Source organism: Micromesistius poutassou (assembly GCF_964030765.1).
Source record: "Micromesistius poutassou genome assembly, chromosome: 8".
Taxonomy (NCBI): Eukaryota; Metazoa; Chordata; class Actinopteri; order Gadiformes; family Gadidae; genus Micromesistius; species Micromesistius poutassou.
Window position 1 is genome coordinate 18,934,938 of NC_140278.1, and position 17,688 is coordinate 18,952,625.

The window sequence follows — 17,688 nt, forward strand, 5'->3', positions numbered from 1 at the left end:
ATTTTTGCTGTTGGAATTGCTGGTTATTCGTTTTGAATAATAAAGAATTCCCTTTAAATAGAAAAATATGTCACGATATCGATTTATGTTATTTTAGACTGAAAGTTATATCGTTGTATACAATAACTTGTGTCTGTGATAGTAACACACTTTTTAATTCACTCACAGTCCTGTTTTTTTTTGTGCATCGCACTTTTGCACTGGGTATGGGGTACGATTGTGTAAATAAATTGAACTTGTTTACTGCTCGGCCCCTCCAGAATTGGTTGACTACATTATCCATGAGTCAACCCGACGTTCACGTCGTTGTGCGTCAAGTCCCTGTCCGCCTCCCCCCCACCCCCCACCATCACTGCTCCACAGAGGAAGAAAGGGGAGAAGAGTTACCTGTAGAGAACGCTGTGAGTGTAGTTTAATTTGTATCGGATCTTATGATAATAATAGTTTAGGTTCAGTCTGTGCCTGCCTGGCTCTTTATAAGGAGTACCCCCTGCCCCGGCATTAGTTTTCACAAATATGAGCGGCAGTGGGCGGCCCAGGACCAGCTCATTTGCTGAGCCTCCAGGAGCTACCGGAGCTGCTGCACCCAGTGCCGGATCGGCAGTAGCCGGAGGAAGCTCGGCAGGAAAAACTGGGGCTTCGCAGGCCAGTGGAAGCAGTTCGACGAGCTTCGGGAATTTGAAACTCTCCAGTATGTATGATTTGTTCACTGTAACGATGCGAAGTAGATAAAATGTCAGTATCAAATATTGTGTCGTGACCTAAAATGTAGTTTTTCAACGTTTTGTAATGTTGAGGCTGAGCGTTTGCCAACCAGCGATCCTCCGTGTGCTACGGCGAAGCTAACGCTAGCTAGCCTCCTCGGCTATAACCAGTACTAGTTTGCTAATATAAGTTAGCTAGTGAGATAGTTGGCTAGCGATAGCTTAGATGTGTTTTTCGGTAAGGGACGGGTGAGACCAGAGCTATAGCATGCCTTGGCGTTAGCTTCTCGTGTGGACGGGATTATAACACCGTTAACATTTCCGAAAAAATGGCAATCTGTAACCTAAAAGCAAGTTTCGACCTGAAAGCATAACGATTATGTGGGTCTTGTGACAATTCGTACCCAGCCTGCCAGCGGTGCACAAGGGGGTGAGCTGAAAACTAACTATAAGGCGTCGTCCCCAATCCAGACATTGCCTTGGAAGCCTTTTTCCAGACAAGCTATAGCTGCCATAATGAACCTTCCCCTTACTAGTTATGGGGTTGGATATGGAGTTGATTCCGAGCGTGGTTAACCTAAATACCTACACGATAAAACAAACTATAGTAGATGTAAGCTTCACTGTCCTCCAACTTTCCTAGTATATCTGTCAATCCGTTTATTCTTGATGTGTTCATTTCCAAGACGAGATGCTTGCTAGCTTAATTAAAGAAATGAACTAAAAGCTGACTGAAATGTATTTTGTTCATGTTTTCCTTTCCCAAAAGTACTATATAGCACACACCAGCTGAAGGGCTGGATGTTTTAAATTCATGACAGTAAATCTTTTTTTTTGCCAATGGAACTTTAAATGGAAGCAAGCATTAGCCAGATACTAAACTTTGTGTTGTAGTTAGCCGTGGCCTTTCAACCAGACGACCAAAACTTGTTTTTTTTATTGCTATTGTTCATCTCCCTCGAATCCCCCTCAAAGCCGAATCTCCTGAAAAAAGTATTGGTGTCAGTGAGTATTGGTAAAATTGGTAGTTAATTTGTCATCTTACAATTCAGACTTGATTGTAAGATGACAACTTTGATGGAGAGAGCACAGATCTCATTCATATTGGTTTCGACCAAACATGTTGCCTGATCTGTAATTGTAATTGGCAAACACAAATTCGGCCAGTAGTAGAATACTATAAACATATGTCTGTAACGGTGTCAAATTAATAACATGTACACCGGGCTCTGTACAAAATAAATATTTTAAATGAGGTTCTGAACGCTTCACCCACTTACACAAATTATTTTTCGTCTGTGGAATATTTTGAATGAAACCGGAAACAAGGGGTAACTCCTCCTCTTGCAGTTGTTGGTTTCCGGCCCAGCCTCGTTTCCCCCAGGAAGTTCTGCTATAACAAAGATGAATTGATGAGTTGAAGACTTTTAACAGGAACTGACCAATTTATAGTAACTGACATATATGGACGAATAAGTGGAAATTGTGTTTGTGTGTTTATCGATAATGTAACGTGTGATGTATACAAATTGTGAGGACTTGGAACAGGTGCTGGCCATTTTATAGTAACTGACCAATATTGAAGTGTTTCAGGAAAGTGGTTGGGTGTGTGTGTATATATATAGATATAGATCTGGATGGATATGGATACATTTTTTACTATATATAAAATCTTCTTTAACCAGCTTTTTCCATTCCCTTTTAAACACAGCCTAGAGAGTGGGAGATATACCAATACCTTATCCCTGTCTCAGGGTCATAGACTTGAAGTGTTGGCTAGTCGGGGATCTTTAGCACATCATCCTGGTTGGTACAGATCAGTTCAATGTGCATTGATTGTGAAACATGCTACCTATGTGTTAAGGCTCAGGGGGTGTTGTATCCTATATACACACTGATAGATTACACTATTTAAGTCCAATATGTTGTGTCAATTTTCAAATGGCATTATAGGAATATATGCAGCCATCCATTGTCTTGAGCCATGATAGGTCTCAATGCGCTGATAATCATAATTCAGATAAACAGGGGATGCCCCTAAATTGTGCAAGGCTTGGGGAAAATGATCAGACTCGGTGGGGGAAAAAAAGTAATAAAAGGGGGAAAGCCAAGGGTTTATTTGCAGCCTGAAACGTAATGTTCCATAGGGAAGGTGCAAGATAAATTGCAAGGTAGTTAAAGTTCTGCTCCGTCTGCTGTGTGGACCGCATCCGCTAGCTTAGTGCTGCTTGCAATGCTCCCACCTGGATGTGTCCCTAGAAAGTCTAGATATGAATGCAGTTGGTAGAATAAATACATAAATTGTCACATGCTAGCACTCGCTACTCATTGAGAATAATACTTGGTCAAAGTTGTGACTTTTGAGGTGCGTGTGAGGAATGTGTCTTATAGCTTGCGACCTGGGTGTAGATTGTAATGTCGGTCACTATTGTCTTTTTCTCAACATCTTGAGGCGTTTGTTTTTTAGTAAACTCACTGACCCATACATGTTAAAAGTTTTGGCAACCTCAATGTTTGCTAAAATTAGCCTTGGCAGTCTGAGCTCTTACAGTATGGTTTTTTTCAAGTCAACTGTGTGTAAAAGTCGGTTGGTAGTAAATCATTAATGCCAAATAAATAGCTAGGTTTGCACTTTACCATAATTTGTCGTCTCTGAGCAGGGACACAGGTACACACAAAAAGCATCTGTTATGGACTAAGAGCTTTCATCAATATGCATCATATTCTTGACCTCTTTCAGTACAAATTAATCCTCACTATCAATTCATATTCCGCCATGCCTCCTAGCAACCATTCACCAAAGACACTGAACACAATTTATAAAACGAATACAGAATCCTGGGCGGGACCTCAATCACTCCCGTCTCTCTCCCTCCCTCCATGTTTCGGTTAGACGTCAGGTTTGCGTTAACTTCCACAAAAACCAAAGCCTCTCTCTCTCTCTGTCTCTGTCTCTGTCTCTCTCTCTCTCGAGCTGGTCAGAGTGCTCATCTTTACATTCATTATTCAAAGGACTATCATGCCATGGCGGCTCTATATTTAATGCAGTCCCCTCTGACTCAACTTGTTGAAAAAGAGGGGAGAAGAGTGATGCTGAGGAGCTTCCAGCATCCTGCGGTGACTTGCACTACAAATGTTGTCCATGTATGCTGTTGGTAGGACATGGGATAGTGACCTTTCAGTCTTTGTATTCCGTTTTTTATTGACTAGGTTAAAGGTTGTGATCTCACTTGTATAACTCTTGATTGACTTGGAGAGAATCCTTGGAGCCTAGTGCATGAGCTAATAGTCTTTAAAAAAAAAAAGCGCCCCACTATCATTTCAGAATTACAGTCATGATTCATTTCAGTAATAAAAAGAAAGCCAGCAGATGTATTGCAGGTGCAATCCCAATTTGCTTAATACAGATTACAAAAATAGGGCAACTGATAAAGAAAATGCCTTCAAACCATTGAACGTGTTCATTTTTAGATAATTTTTAGTTTCAGTCTGCAGGCTCCATTCAAAGTGGTGGCACTGTGGCATTAACGTAAATGGATTCAGCTGATGAACTAGATGCTATCGGGCAAAACTACTATAATGTCTTGTTGGAACAGGCGGGTGGACTATAGGGGAACATTAGGGTGTGCGGCTATATTGTCACACCACAGGCTCTGACAAGCTGCATGGCAAGGGCCCGCCTCTCTGCTCCTCCTTCCCCTCCCCTCAGTGACGCGTGTCAGATCATTCCCAAGCCTCCACGTGTGTGTGTGTGTGCGTGTGCGCGCAACACACCAAACTCCCAGATATGTCAGGCTACTGTATGGCGCTAACTGGAACTGTCACTCGCTGTTAAATCTGGAGCACGGATCATACCTGAATTTAAGTGCAGACAGGGATCCCGTTTCACTGCTCCAAAACACACCCTTTACTTTCTTTCTTCCTTCCCTTCCTATGCAGTCATCTCTGAAGTGCCTGGCCTCCCGCCTTTTGCTATAATCCACGTAATTACCTCACGACGCCCTCGTCTTAACACAGTGGCTGCTGCGTGGCGAAACTATTGGAATGGGGCCGCTGGAGGCCGCGTGAGAGTTCTAGCTCGGGCAGAGATTGAGCCGCCGAGTGGGCTTTCTCCCCAGAGGCGGCAGGGTGAAGTGCTGGGGGAAGAATCAGGCGCTGATTAGCAGCTGCAGGGGTGTGACTGTCGAAGAGCTGCTGCTGCTGCTGAGGTCACCGTCACTGGGATGAAATGAGAATCGCTTGTTGCTGTTGTTTAGAGCCTCCATTCCCCCCGGGGACATTGTTAAAAAAAAAAAGAGCCTGCCACCACTGGTCCACACAAGGCAACAAGAAGGGTTTGAAAAGATTTTGAATTTCCCCAAAATAAATATGTGGTAAAAAAATCCTTGACAGCGCTGCATGCCAGGAGTTTCTTCAAAGAGGGCTTTTAGTTCATGCCCTGAAAAGCAATTGTGGATCAGAGAGGGTTTCTACTGCAAGAATCAGAAAGTTGTTGAACGAATTTCCCAAGAACAAAACCACGTGAACAAATGACATCAGAGGTCTAACTATGAGTCCTGTGTTGTAGCCAAATGGGGGGAATTCTTTGCCGTGCCCTTAACCCTGTTTGTGTTTACACCGTCTTTAACAGGAGACAGTGGCAAGGTGACGACAGTGGTAGCCACCCCCGGCCAAGGGCCGGATCGCCCACAGGAAGTGTCCTACACGGACATCAAAGTCATTGGCAATGGGTCCTTCGGCGTCGTCTACCAGGCCCGCCTCATCGACAGCCAGGAAATGGTGGCCATCAAGAAGGTTCTCCAAGACAAGCGTTTTAAGGTAGGTCAGACGACGAGCCCGGTCACTCTGGACGCTTACAGCACAATGGGAGTTCAGAAGGGACCCACTCACCAAGCTGCTTCGTAACCACTATGCTGGAGGTCAATGTAATTACGCTGGTTTTTACATAAAAAATCTTTTGAGCAAGGAATACTCATACGCCGGTTTCTTTCCTGTCCTCTCCATGGCTTCGCCGCCCCCCCTCCTCCCTCCTTTGCTCTCGGTGGCTCTAGAACCGGGAACTACAGATCATGAGGAAGTTGGACCACTGCAACATCGTCCGACTACGGTACTTCTTCTACTCCAGCGGAGAGAAGGTGTGTTTGGGCTGACTCATTTTGACGAGGGCATGGAAGTGGGCGCAGGGCCGCGCCCGGTCTGTGACTCATGAATGAATAAATTGTGATTCATGGCTTGACGCATACTTCGTACTCGCTTTACTAGTGAAGATTTGTATCCGTTCTGTTTGTTTGTGATGACTTTTAATGACTCTCCCTCTCAATCCCTAACCTCCTGTTAAAAGATAGTTTCTCAATTTTGACCAAACTTGCTGGGCCTGAGAGGCTACATTGCGTGACTTAAGGGTCTGATTGTAACTCATATGTGACTTATGTGCAAGGCACAGCTTTAGATTAAACTAATGTCTGTCAGTCTAATGTCCTAAGTTAGCCATGTATTATGCACGCAATAAAAGAAGAGGATTAAAAATATGTATAAAATATAATGTATACACCAAATCATGCGCGGTCATGGTCTGACGTAGAAATAGTCAGAGCTGGGTTGGGGTTGTCTCTCGCCTGTGTAAACCAGTCAGAGCACTGGTCGTCGCACTGTTGCCCGTTATAACCCACGCAGGGATTGGTGACAACGTATCATTATATACTATATTAATGCTTGGGGTGCCTTTGTATCCTCTGAACACTATTGACCTGCCTGTTGTTGTTGTTCCCCCCCAACCACCGTCCAGAAAGATGAAGTGTATCTGAACCTGGTGCTGGACTTTGTCCCGGAGACGGTGTACAGGGTGGCCCGGCATTTCAACAAGGCCAAGACCACCATCCCAATTATCTACGTCAAGGTAGGCGGGCCGTTCTGGTGGGCTGTGTTTACTCTCCGGTTGCTCTCTCCTCTGTAGTGTCGGCGTCCGTTGTAAACCGGGTGTGGGGTCGCTCTCTAACGCTTGGAACTCTTTGATGCACTGAAGTTGCTCTTGAAGGGAGATCAATAGAGACTGAAGGGAACACGGTTCATTCTTGGCCTACAGTTGTAGTAAAAGGTCAAAGTTTGCCCTTTTTTACCCTTTTTTACCCTTTTTTTTAGTCAAAAGCTCACTGTTTTAGGATTATGAAAGCCACGTGGTCCCATGATACTTAGTTTGTGATACTCCGAAAAGGGTGGTCCGTCGTTGTGCGTGTCGGTTGGCACGTGCACGGCTGTTTACTACGCTGGCAGCAGAGGACAGGACATTTAGGCTGTCGCATGGTCCATTTCCCCGCATCAGCCTTCTGTTACCCTGTGATGTTGATATGCACTGACCCCTCCAGCCCCCTCCTCCCTGCCTTTGCCTGCACCGTCCTTTGATCTCCCACTAGCCCTGTTCCCTTGGCCTTGGGGTTTCATTACAGTGGGCCTAGAGATACTCCTCCCTTCCCCACTGATCCCTAACCCCCCCTTCCCCCCTCTCGCTATACTCCCCACCCCCTCCGGTTGCCTCCCTGTTTGTCCAAAAAGTTTGTAATCGGGGAGGCTGGCTGCCTGCGGTCACCCGTGTTTGGTGGTGTGGGTAATAATGGTGGTGTTGATGATGATGGTGGTGAGGACGGTGTAATGATTTGTCATTAGTATGCCCTACCGTCTGTCTTTCACAGATTAACGATACAGCTGTACAGTTAACTGTGAACATTTTGGGTCTTTTATTTTGACACACAACAATGAATCTTCATTTGGGAGATCATTATATTTTCTTCCAGCCTGGGTTTTCCTTTTTCAGCAGCCACCCACGTGATGTGACAACATTGTTTATAGTGAATGACGAGGCTTTTGCATCGTGTTGCATTGATACACTCACACCATGTTAGTATTTGTTTGATGGTTATAAATCTGTCACAATTGATTTATTTTTATAGTTAATGCGGTAATAGACCTCGTGATTGAGATTTCCATTTACTCAAATTACCATTATTACAACCTCTGGTCCACGCTGAAGTGTTCTAATGCAATCGCCTACCAGAGCAGGCCCTGATTGCTCACACCTTTCTTTTTCCCTCTACCTTGTTAGAGGCCATTATCCCCCTAAGTCCTGCAGAACACCATGTGTCAGAGCCGGCGCAGCGAGTTATGAGCCCACTTGAGTAGACATGAGAAAGGGAGAGCAGCCACTTTGGAGCTCCCGACCATGAGTGCTCATTTGCCTGCCTGCCTTTGGCACGCCTGCTATTTTACCCGCTCTATATAAATTGTTAAACACTGACTGGCTCTCCTCTCCGTGTCCCCCTCCCTCCCTCAGGTGTACATGTACCAGCTGTTCCGCAGCCTGGCTTATATCCATTCCCAGGGCGTGTGTCACAGAGACATCAAGCCCCAGAACCTGCTGGTGGACCCGGAGACCGCCATCCTCAAACTCTGTGACTTTGGCAGGTCAGTAGGAGGCCTTGCCCATGGATCGCTCCCCGTCCGCTCCCATCTGGACTTTTCTGGATGGCAGTTCTCTATTTCTGAGTTTCGTGTTGTTGTCTTCTCCGCTGTCAATCTGTCATGACTTGTGTATTCCTTACTCTTTATCTCGACTGTCTCTGTGCATAACTGTCAGACGGGTGAATAATGGATCAAGATTGACATTCCTCAACCCCCGGCACCCCTTCCCTCTCCTCCTCCTCCTCCTCCTCTTCCTCCTCACAGTGCCAAGCAGCTAGTCCGTGGCGAGCCCAACGTGTCCTATATCTGCTCACGGTATTACCGCGCCCCCGAGCTCATCTTCGGCGCCACCGACTACACATCCAACATCGACATCTGGTCCGCTGGCTGCGTGCTAGCAGAGCTGCTGCTGGGACAGCCCATCTTCCCCGGGGACAGTGGGGTGGACCAGCTCGTGGAGATCATCAAGGTGGGTCTGGAGGGCTGGGGACATGTGCATACCTGTAGGGAGCTGCTGGGTAATCATTTGGCCAAACTGTTATTTATTTTTAGTATCCGGGGGGGGCGGTATGTTGGAGATATATACACACTCGTCTCATATACTGCTCCCTATATCTGGAGGTTGAACTGTGGTCTTTTCTTTACAGTGACACCCTTCACTGTAAGGACAATTCTGCAGTTAAACTTTGACAGAACTTCTGTGGCCGTTAAACTGATGCCGAGTTCTTGAACTTTCTTTAGCCCATCTCTCAACTTCACACAAAGTTGTACAAAAAAAATCTATGTTCAAACTCCATATCTAAGTGCTCACATTATATTTATCAACCTGACAACTTTAGAGCAACACAAACAAAATAATGTACAATAAAAAGTAATATTAAAATGATTGGTGCCATTGCTAGAATATTTTTTTTTCAGCATAATTTCTCAAGCTCTATATTTTGTGCAGGTGTAAACAACTTTGAATTGCAAATATCCGCAATGCACTATCCAACCGCTCCTTCATTTTATTTCCAGGTGCTTGGGACTCCGACGAGAGAGCAGATTCGAGAAATGAACCCGAATTATACAGAGTTCAAATTCCCACAGATCAAAGCACATCCCTGGACTAAGGTACTTCCCCTTTCTGGAGTCGGGACTTCTGTTGACTTGCAAGGCGCCTAAGCTTGTAACCTTGTGCAGCCTAGTGCTTTGATCCACTGATTATGGCAGCTTATTTCCATGGCCACCTGTTGGTCAGCTGTATTGCATTTAATGCAGAGCTAAACCTGAAATATTTTTGGAAAATTTATAATTTGGTTATTTGATTAACTTTCATTAGGACGGGCCATGATAGGGTGTGGGAATATCTAAAAGATGCAGGATTTCCGGATGACTTTTTTTTTTTTTGCTACAAGTCAAGAGCTTAAAGGACTTGGCTGGCTTGCTAAGACCCCAGGTTGATTTGTTGATCTTGTCTGTTGAGATTTCAATCAGCCATGATTTCAGTTCAACTCGACTCTTGCAGTGTTAATGCGTTTCTAAATTGGGTAGTTGGAGAGCTATTGACATCCATCCTATTCCAAACGTCTTGCAGCTCTAATCTGTGGCTTTATCTGTGTCGTGTCCGACCCGAGTGCACTGGCTAGGTGTTTTTCCTCTATAGTGCCCTCAAATGAACAAATCCACAGTTTTCCAGAGGCGTGCCGTAATAATTCTAAGGGATGATGATGATGGTGGATGTATTTTAGGCTGCTGTGGTAACAATTCAGTGATTCCGTTATTTCACAATGTCTGACTCACACTCGTGGGTTTTATGAAAGCGCAGCATTTGGGGCACCCAGTCCACCAGGCTTGTCCGAGTACACTGTGGTAGAAAATGAAATCCGAAGGGCGGAGCGGGATAGATTGAGGAGGCGACAGAAATCGGTCCAACCCGTTAAAAAGAACCCCCTCTTATACGTACCCTCGCCTGTTCATGATGCTGTGCACTGAGAATTCAGAATTATCACAGTGCCTGAAACGCAGCCGCTATCTTCGCTCCCCTTTCTAACCGCACACCTGTCTCCCAAGTCTGTGAGCGTGCACAGTGGGGTTTAAACATGTTAGTTAGTTTGTTTGTAGAAAACAACTTAACCAGGTCATCAGTGCGATGCAGCGAAAGGGGGAAAGTTGAACAACAGTCATGGCTCATTACCGAGACCTATACGATGGCAGCAATTAAGATACATGCAAACTAGTGTTAGGGCTGGTTTCTTTATGAGAGGACCGATGAAAGATGCTCTAAAATGATGAGTGAATACTCTCCAGCGCACACGCACAAAGCAGGACATTAAAAATATCCTGTGTTTTGGAGTGAATCGTGTCTTCAAAGTTATATTTTTAAGTATTTTTCTAATGATCAATTTATCCGCCTGGACTATTTTGGATTATAGCAAGCAGCAAACAGTCCTATTGTTCGGTGTTTATTTTTTGATATATATTATTTTATTTTTTTTAAATAGATATCCTCCGCTCGGTGAATGTAATAAGCAGGCCCTTAGTCGGCACATAGTCAGACACTGACTGCGTGCCGTCACTTTAGTTACTTGCAGAAATACCTCTCAAATGAAAGCAAGCATGCATATGAGGCAAAGTAGTAACTGATGACATGCCCACAATGCCTCCAGGGAGTGGATACAAAGCCCTACACACACACACAATGTACCATGGTCGCACATCGCACAAGCAACTCCTGGGAAATACGGCTTAACACGCACAAATTCTTAAAGTATCTTAAAATAAATTGGGGTATTGTGCCTTTTTATATGGCAGGGTATTGTGATACTGTTCCAGTATCGGTATACCGTGCAACACTAATGCAAACTAGTAACTTTAAGGCGCAATTTGCCGCTTTGAATTAATGTCGTCCAACTGAATCATGCACAGACCACGTTTCTTAGGGGGTTCTGAGGGGTGATGTGTAGCACCATTTCATATAGAGCGGAGTGAGACCAGAGACGATCCAGAAGGTTTAAAAAGTAACACTACCATGCCACTTCAAAGTTGAAGTGTGTCTTGGTAAATTCTGCCTGACGGCTCCACATCAAATCTTTCCCTGTTTTTAATGGAAAGCTTGTTTTGGCTATTCCCTGGAAGGTTAACCTTCCCTGATACCACTATTTAGGCCTATTCAGGCCCCCTACGTGGGTCAGGTTACAAGCATGTCACCTTTTTCACATCCTACGAGTTTGCAGGTCTGAATTAACCTGGACTCCTTGCAAACTGCCTAAACCCCTTTCTCATTTCCTTTCACAACTTGAGACCAAGACAAGCGTGTTGGCCAAACTAAACGTTTGTGAGGGTTGACGTTCATGGGCATTTCACCCAATAAAGTCAGTGGCGTTTCCCCCCTAATTCACGCACACGTTCAAGCCCTATACTCAAAGCAGGTCAGAGGACGCGGTTCTCTGCGCAGCGTCTTCTCATGTCCGCCCATCTCTCTTCTCCCCCCCCCCCCCCCCCCCCCTGTGAAGGTGTTTAAGCCCCGCACCCCGCCTGAAGCCATCTCGCTATGCTCCCGTCTGCTGGAGTACACGCCGGTCACCAGGCTGTCCCCGCTGGAGGCCTGCGCGCACGCCTTCTTCGACGAGCTGCGCCAGCCCAGCACCCGCCTGCCCAGCGGCCGAGACCTGCCCCTGCTCTTCAACTTCAGCCCCGTCGGTAAGGGACCCCCCCCCCCCCCCCCCCCCCGCCGCCACCGCCTGGCCGCGCTCCTCCTCCTACTCCTCCTCCTCCTCCTCCTCCTCCTCTTCCTCTTCCTCCTCCTGCTCTGACCTGGTGGAACAGTGACAGGCTCCTATGTAGGGGGAGGGATCTGTGAGATGGCAGTGGTTTGTGTTTGGTTTGTTTATTGACGTGTTGTTATTTTTTTTATAGAGCTGTCTATTCAGCCCCAGCTGAACTCAACACTCATTCCACCTCACGCTCGCGCACAGACGTCACCTGCCTCACATGGTACGTATTAAAGATACTACACCCTACTCCTCGCCCAACAACATTACTATCCATGTTATGGTTATGGACAGGTTTGATATTGGTATTGAGTTCTATTATCAGTAGTGGTTTTTAGGGGTGTAAATCTGAGCCTTCATGACGATTCGATACAATATCGATTTCTTAAGCCAACGAGTCGATTATTTTCAATACTTCAGAATTCCCCACGATTCGATTTGATGCGTGATGTTTTTTACATTATATCTATTAATATAATGTATATCAAATAAATCAACAAATAAATGAATCATTTACCTTTTATTGAGAATACAGAAACAGTATTCTATACACACTGTAGTGCTTACTGTGCAGGTCTAGTACGGCAATTAGAAAAAAAACAATCTTTTTTTTAATAATCAATACTCTTACGGACAAACCGATGCATCGAATCGTTGGCTGTATAAGCGATTAATCGATATAAACCTATTAATATTTACAACCATAGTGGTGTTGATATTTTGAAATACTGTCATTTACTGACCCGGATTCATTCTGAAACCAGTGTTTTATGGGGGGGGGGGGGGGACAGCCATTTTGTGACGGATTTTCCATTTTGTTAAGATCCTAGTTTCTGTAAGCCTGACATCACCAGACCAAGTCGCACGTGCATATTGTTCTCGAACCCTTCAGTTCATTTGGATTCCTACAGGCCGTTATCAACTGCCTCAGGTCAAAATACCTGGACGCAATTCTATAGACCTAAAACGAATCGGAGCAGCGCAAAACACGTGTGAAACATCAGCGGGAGCCGTCTTGGTTAGTTGTGTTTGAAAATGCCTGCACGGTGCACTCAAAAGAGCTCCCTCCTCTGTTCAGTCAACCTCTTAAACTCACCCCGTATTAGATTAACGGCTGTGATTGGCCAGGCCCGGGCACGGTCCACTTGAAGTCTAAAATTATTTGGATTTGTCTTGATCCAATGCCAAGTTTCTATGTGAATACTGGTGATTCAGGGTGACTGACATGTGCGTTTCTCTTGTTTCCCCTGCAGAGGGCAGTGTCTCAGACAGTCCTGCTCTACCTAGCTCAGCGCCTGGATCCATCAACAACAGCACCTGAGCCTCCCTAATCACGCTGCCCAGCCCCCCCCCCCCCTTCTCTGGTCTTCCCTCCTTCGTCTTTCCTCTCCTCCTCCTCCTCCACTCTGACCCCTCTCCTCCTCCTCTCCCCCTCCCCTCCGGGCTCCGTACCGCTCAAGAATATCCACTCACACAACACACTCAACGTTTTTCTCTATTCCCGTAGATGTCAACAGTCTCTGGTGAAAATGGATGATTCAGTGGCGTTGGCCTTAAGGAGAGTCTAGGTGTTTTAAAGTCCTCAAAGAGACCATTATCCAGGTTATTGTAGGTAGTGATTTTATGCCTTGTGCGATACTTGTCTAGCCTGTTGGAATGAGGAAGAGGAAAAAATGTGTGGCCAGGGGGTAGCAATGCTAATCCCTGTGCACATATTGGTATATCCAAAAGTAGGGAATCTCTGTATTCTGTATTTTAATTGACAACAATTGACTTTTATCAACTTTTATTTTTTCTATTTATTCAAATTAGCTGATTTTAAGTGTATGTGAATGGTCCTTGATTGGCCTCAGAGTATGGGAGATACGGGCCATGTTTGAGAGGCGAGTGATATCGACAATCATCCTTAGTAGAGTTGAGGTTTCACTGTGGCGTTTGTTCAGGTGGTCGCTCTGCTGAACGGTGAATGAAAGAGAAGACGGAGAAGGATAGGGGCTTTTAAAATACATGGTTTTATCCGGATTGAATACCCAGCGGCAAACGGTGTCGCCGGCGGTGTTTCAACGATGGGGGGGGGGGGGAGACATGAGCTCTTCAAACGGTTTCTCACTGGAATAGCAAGCCCAAGTCTATTGAACGAACCCTTTCTTTCTTCTGAACGTCTTAATTATTATTTTTAGGGAAAATGCAAGGATTGATGAGGCCCCGGTATTGCCTGCAGTGTCGGTAAACCCGTGCGTGGTCCGGAGTGGAGGCAGTGAGACCCAGAGACCCTTGCTATTCAACCCGCGCACAGACTCGTTGCAATGGGGGGGAAAGTGACGTATTACAATTATCAACTTGTGACAAGCAGTACTACATTTGTCGCTCCTATTGGGCTTCCTCCTTGTCCATTTTTTTGTGTTTAGCTTATTTAATTTCTTATAACTACAACCCCACCCCCCCCCCCCCCCCCACACCCACACACACACCTCAAAAGAAAAAGACTGCACCACTACCTCGGGAGTAGTACTTAACCTTCACCCCGCCACAGATATGCATGTTTACCCAAGATGATCAATAAGCTCCACTGGCAGATATTAGTCTGACCAGAAACATACGCCGCCCCCTACTCAGAAAAAAAAAGCTACGCCACCATTTCTTGGAGCCTTCCCCCCCCCCCCCTCTCATTCCTCCTACGTCCTTCTTTCCCCCTCTCTTTCTGTCACTGCTAAACTGTAAATATCAAGTACCTTTTATTTTGTTATTATTATTATATTGTATTTTTTTTTTTTTTTTTTTCCTCTAATAGACAGGAGCCTGGCTCTCTATTCTCAGTCTCAGTCTGTAAATAAGATTTCATTTCTGTCCCTGGTTTAGGAGAGGAAACGGAACAAAAATGTTTCTCTCAATTTTATTCTCTCTCCCTCCATTTCTATATTTCGGCCCTCGCTCTCCCCCCTCAGCCCCTCCACTGAAATGTTTTCATAATCGTTTATATTTATTGTATAGTTTTCGGCGGGGTGTTTTTTTTTTTTTTTTTTTTTTGGTTTTAAATGGTCAACCCGAGGTAGGTTGAACTTTAGTTTAATTGTATTTGTTTTTAGTCCAACATTGTCACATGTAAATGTTCCAACATCCAAGATACTGTACTTTAGATCCAGACATTGGAGTGTCCTTCCAGTTCATGGTTGTGTGTGTGTATGTATATATTTATATGTACACACGGGTACACCTGCTGGCCTATAGGCGCAGCTATAGGTCTCTGTCTAACTTCAATGTGAAGGGAATGTTAAATGCCATGGGTCCATAGGGTTGTGGTGGTGGTGGTGGTGTTGGGGAGCCAGACCGGGGTCATCACACTAGGGATGAGCCCTCGCGCCATTGCTGTGACTGGGGGGATCTGGAGGGGGGGGGGGCGGAAAAAATGATTGTGTCTTGTGACTTGAACCATCTCCTCTCATCTGACTGACCTCCCCGCCCCCCTCCCCCCTTCTCTGTTCTCAGTATGAGTATGACTGCATATGGGCGGCTGTGTTACTTTGTTGTGCGAGTCTGACAAACGATAGGTGACTGATAGCGTGTGGATGGTCGCGTGTGGATGTTTCAGTAAACTGAGGGGGACATACGTCATGCCCTTGATGTCTTCTATTTTTTTTTCTCCAATAAAGAGGAATGATTTAACCTTCATTTAATTTCCCCACCCGGCCCCATCAGTAAAATGTTGGTTTTAATTTGTTGTGATCCTGCTTTATTTTCGTTGCCCTTTGCGGAGGGTTAAAAGTCATAGTTGGGAACAGAACGGTTGTACAAAGGAGATGATGGAAAGAGCAATGGGGGGAGAGAGACTTTTTTTGTTTGTTGGTATAAATAATTAAACTCATTAAAGTGATGAAACTGTCCGTGGTTCCGGTCCTTGATTTGAATAAGGCTTGATGTATACATACAGACATTCACTCAACTTTTAGGAATTTTTGATAGTCATCAGATGGCAATTTGTATTCTGGAGCAAGATTTGATATCCTTTTGGGTTAGGATAAATATTCTTACAAACTATTTAAAATAGGTATGTCCATAACTGATGAACATGAGCTGATCTTACATTTTCTTTAAAAATATTTTTTTATTTTAAGCAGTAAGCAGTAAACAGAATCCCCTCATCAGCATTTATTTTGTGTTGAATGTGTGTTTTATGTGTTGAAAATTATAGAGGAATTCCGAGTCCATCTTTTGAACAGAGCAATTAATTTCCTTTTGTAAAATAATTTCAACATGAAACCATATTGAAATTCATGGTTTCATGGTCCATCATTCAACCTTTATTGGCTTGAATTACGTGAAAATGTGCCAGGCCTACTTCTTGAAAAATGACTCATTCATCCTATATCTAATTAGGGAAAACCTAGGAAAAATATTGTGTAGGTGTATTATTTGCATCACAATATATGAATTGTATCTACACATCAGAAAATGACATGGCCCCATATTACATGACTCATCACACCGCAAAGTGCATGTAGAGAAGAATACGAAGCAATATAGTGTTAAAAACATTGTGCAGAGCAAAACAAGACGATTGACAAAGTAGACGGCGAGAGAGTGAGACGGCAGTTGGACTCCCATCACTCAACTGCAACAAACAGATAACACCAACTTCATCTTACCTCCATCCCTGTCCTCACCATCTAATCCTCTCTGCCTTGTCCTCTACCGCTAAGATAAAGACTGCCAAGGTTGAATAATGTTATTCTGCGGCTACGCTGCGCAGCCCTCACAGTTTATGTGGAGAGTGAGTGGCCCTGGCCTCTCTGGCTGGCCGCCCAGCCCTGGCTCTTTAATACCATTTGGAGTCGGGTTAAACGGTGTGGAGGAGCAGTGCGTCGTCACAATCAGCCAGGAGGGCACCGGGGGGCGCTGTGAAATTCTGGGAGAGGAAGTGCAGCGGTAAGCTGGTCTATACTTCCCCCTGACCTCTGAGTGGAGTACTTTGTGGGGCTAGAAACAAGACACATCGATGGGGGGGCCGTCGGGTACTCGTTCTGTGTCGGGTAAATTCAATAACTGGAATATAGACTTATTAAACCTGCATGTGTGAGCCTCACAACCAACTGTTGAGGGCACCTTAAGGGAGAGGCGGCTCACTCCAGAGCCAATGGATGGTGCTTGGCCTAGGGCTCCACCTATAGGGCGAGCCCCACCCCAACTCACTTCTAAGTCGGAGTAGCATCTAGCTGCAGCCCAGGAGAAGACCTCAAGCACGTCAAGCCTCTGGCATGCCTCTGGGAAGGCCCCCCGAAGAGACAGAAGTAGAACAACCGGGGAAGTGTCCACCTAGATGTATGATGGATAGAGAAGAATACCAGTTGCTGCAGTCCACTGGGTGGGACTGATTGATCCAGCATGCATCTCGGTGGACACTCCTGCTTATGATGTCACTTAAGTCAGGCTTGTAATGGCTAATCCCACCCATACCTGGTGGTTAAATAGGGACCATTACCCCCTAACCCATAACCCCTCAAACATAACCATTACCCTAACCACAATGATTGGCCGGTCGGCCCAATCAGCTGGACAGGGTCGAGAGTGGGGGTGGAGCTGGACTAGTAAAAGCTCCCTTCAGTTGGCTGTGCAGGGAGCACCAATATGCTTATTCTATATGTCCTGTACCCACACAGCCGTTACACTAACCTGGGGTGAGCAGACGTCCCCGTTTCTGGTGGCTGGTCCCCGGCTGGAGCTGTCCCCAGAAATGTCTGTTTTTACAAAATATGATTTTTAAAAATATTCATATATTTTGAAAG

The 17,688-nt window shown here is 45.2% G+C and overlaps 1 protein-coding gene across 1 annotated transcript; it reads left to right on the top strand.

Moving 5' to 3' along the window:
• Positions 1–343: 343 nt before the first annotated feature.
• On the top strand, positions 344–15,781 carry gsk3ab (glycogen synthase kinase 3 alpha b). The gene is made up of 10 exons (XM_084471579.1): positions 344–691; positions 5,335–5,522; positions 5,756–5,839; positions 6,490–6,600; positions 8,029–8,159; positions 8,421–8,625; positions 9,174–9,269; positions 11,651–11,837; positions 12,054–12,131; positions 13,162–15,781. The coding sequence occupies exons 1-10, from the start codon at positions 517–519 to the stop codon at positions 13,227–13,229; spliced, it is 1,323 nt and encodes a 440-aa protein (XP_084327705.1). The 5' UTR covers positions 344–516; the 3' UTR covers positions 13,230–15,781.
• The last annotated feature ends 1,907 nt before the right edge of the window (positions 15,782–17,688 follow it).

Coding starts and splice junctions, on each gene's coding strand:
- gsk3ab (XM_084471579.1), top strand. CDS start 517: ATGAGCGGCAGTGGGCGGCCCAGGACCAGCTCATTTGCTGAGCCTCCA. Junction 5,523..5,755: donor TCCAAGACAAGCGTTTTAAG/GTAGGTCAGACG, acceptor CGGTGGCTCTAG/AACCGGGAACTACAGATCAT. Junction 11,838..12,053: donor CTTCAACTTCAGCCCCGTCG/GTAAGGGACCCC, acceptor TTTTTTTTATAG/AGCTGTCTATTCAGCCCCAG.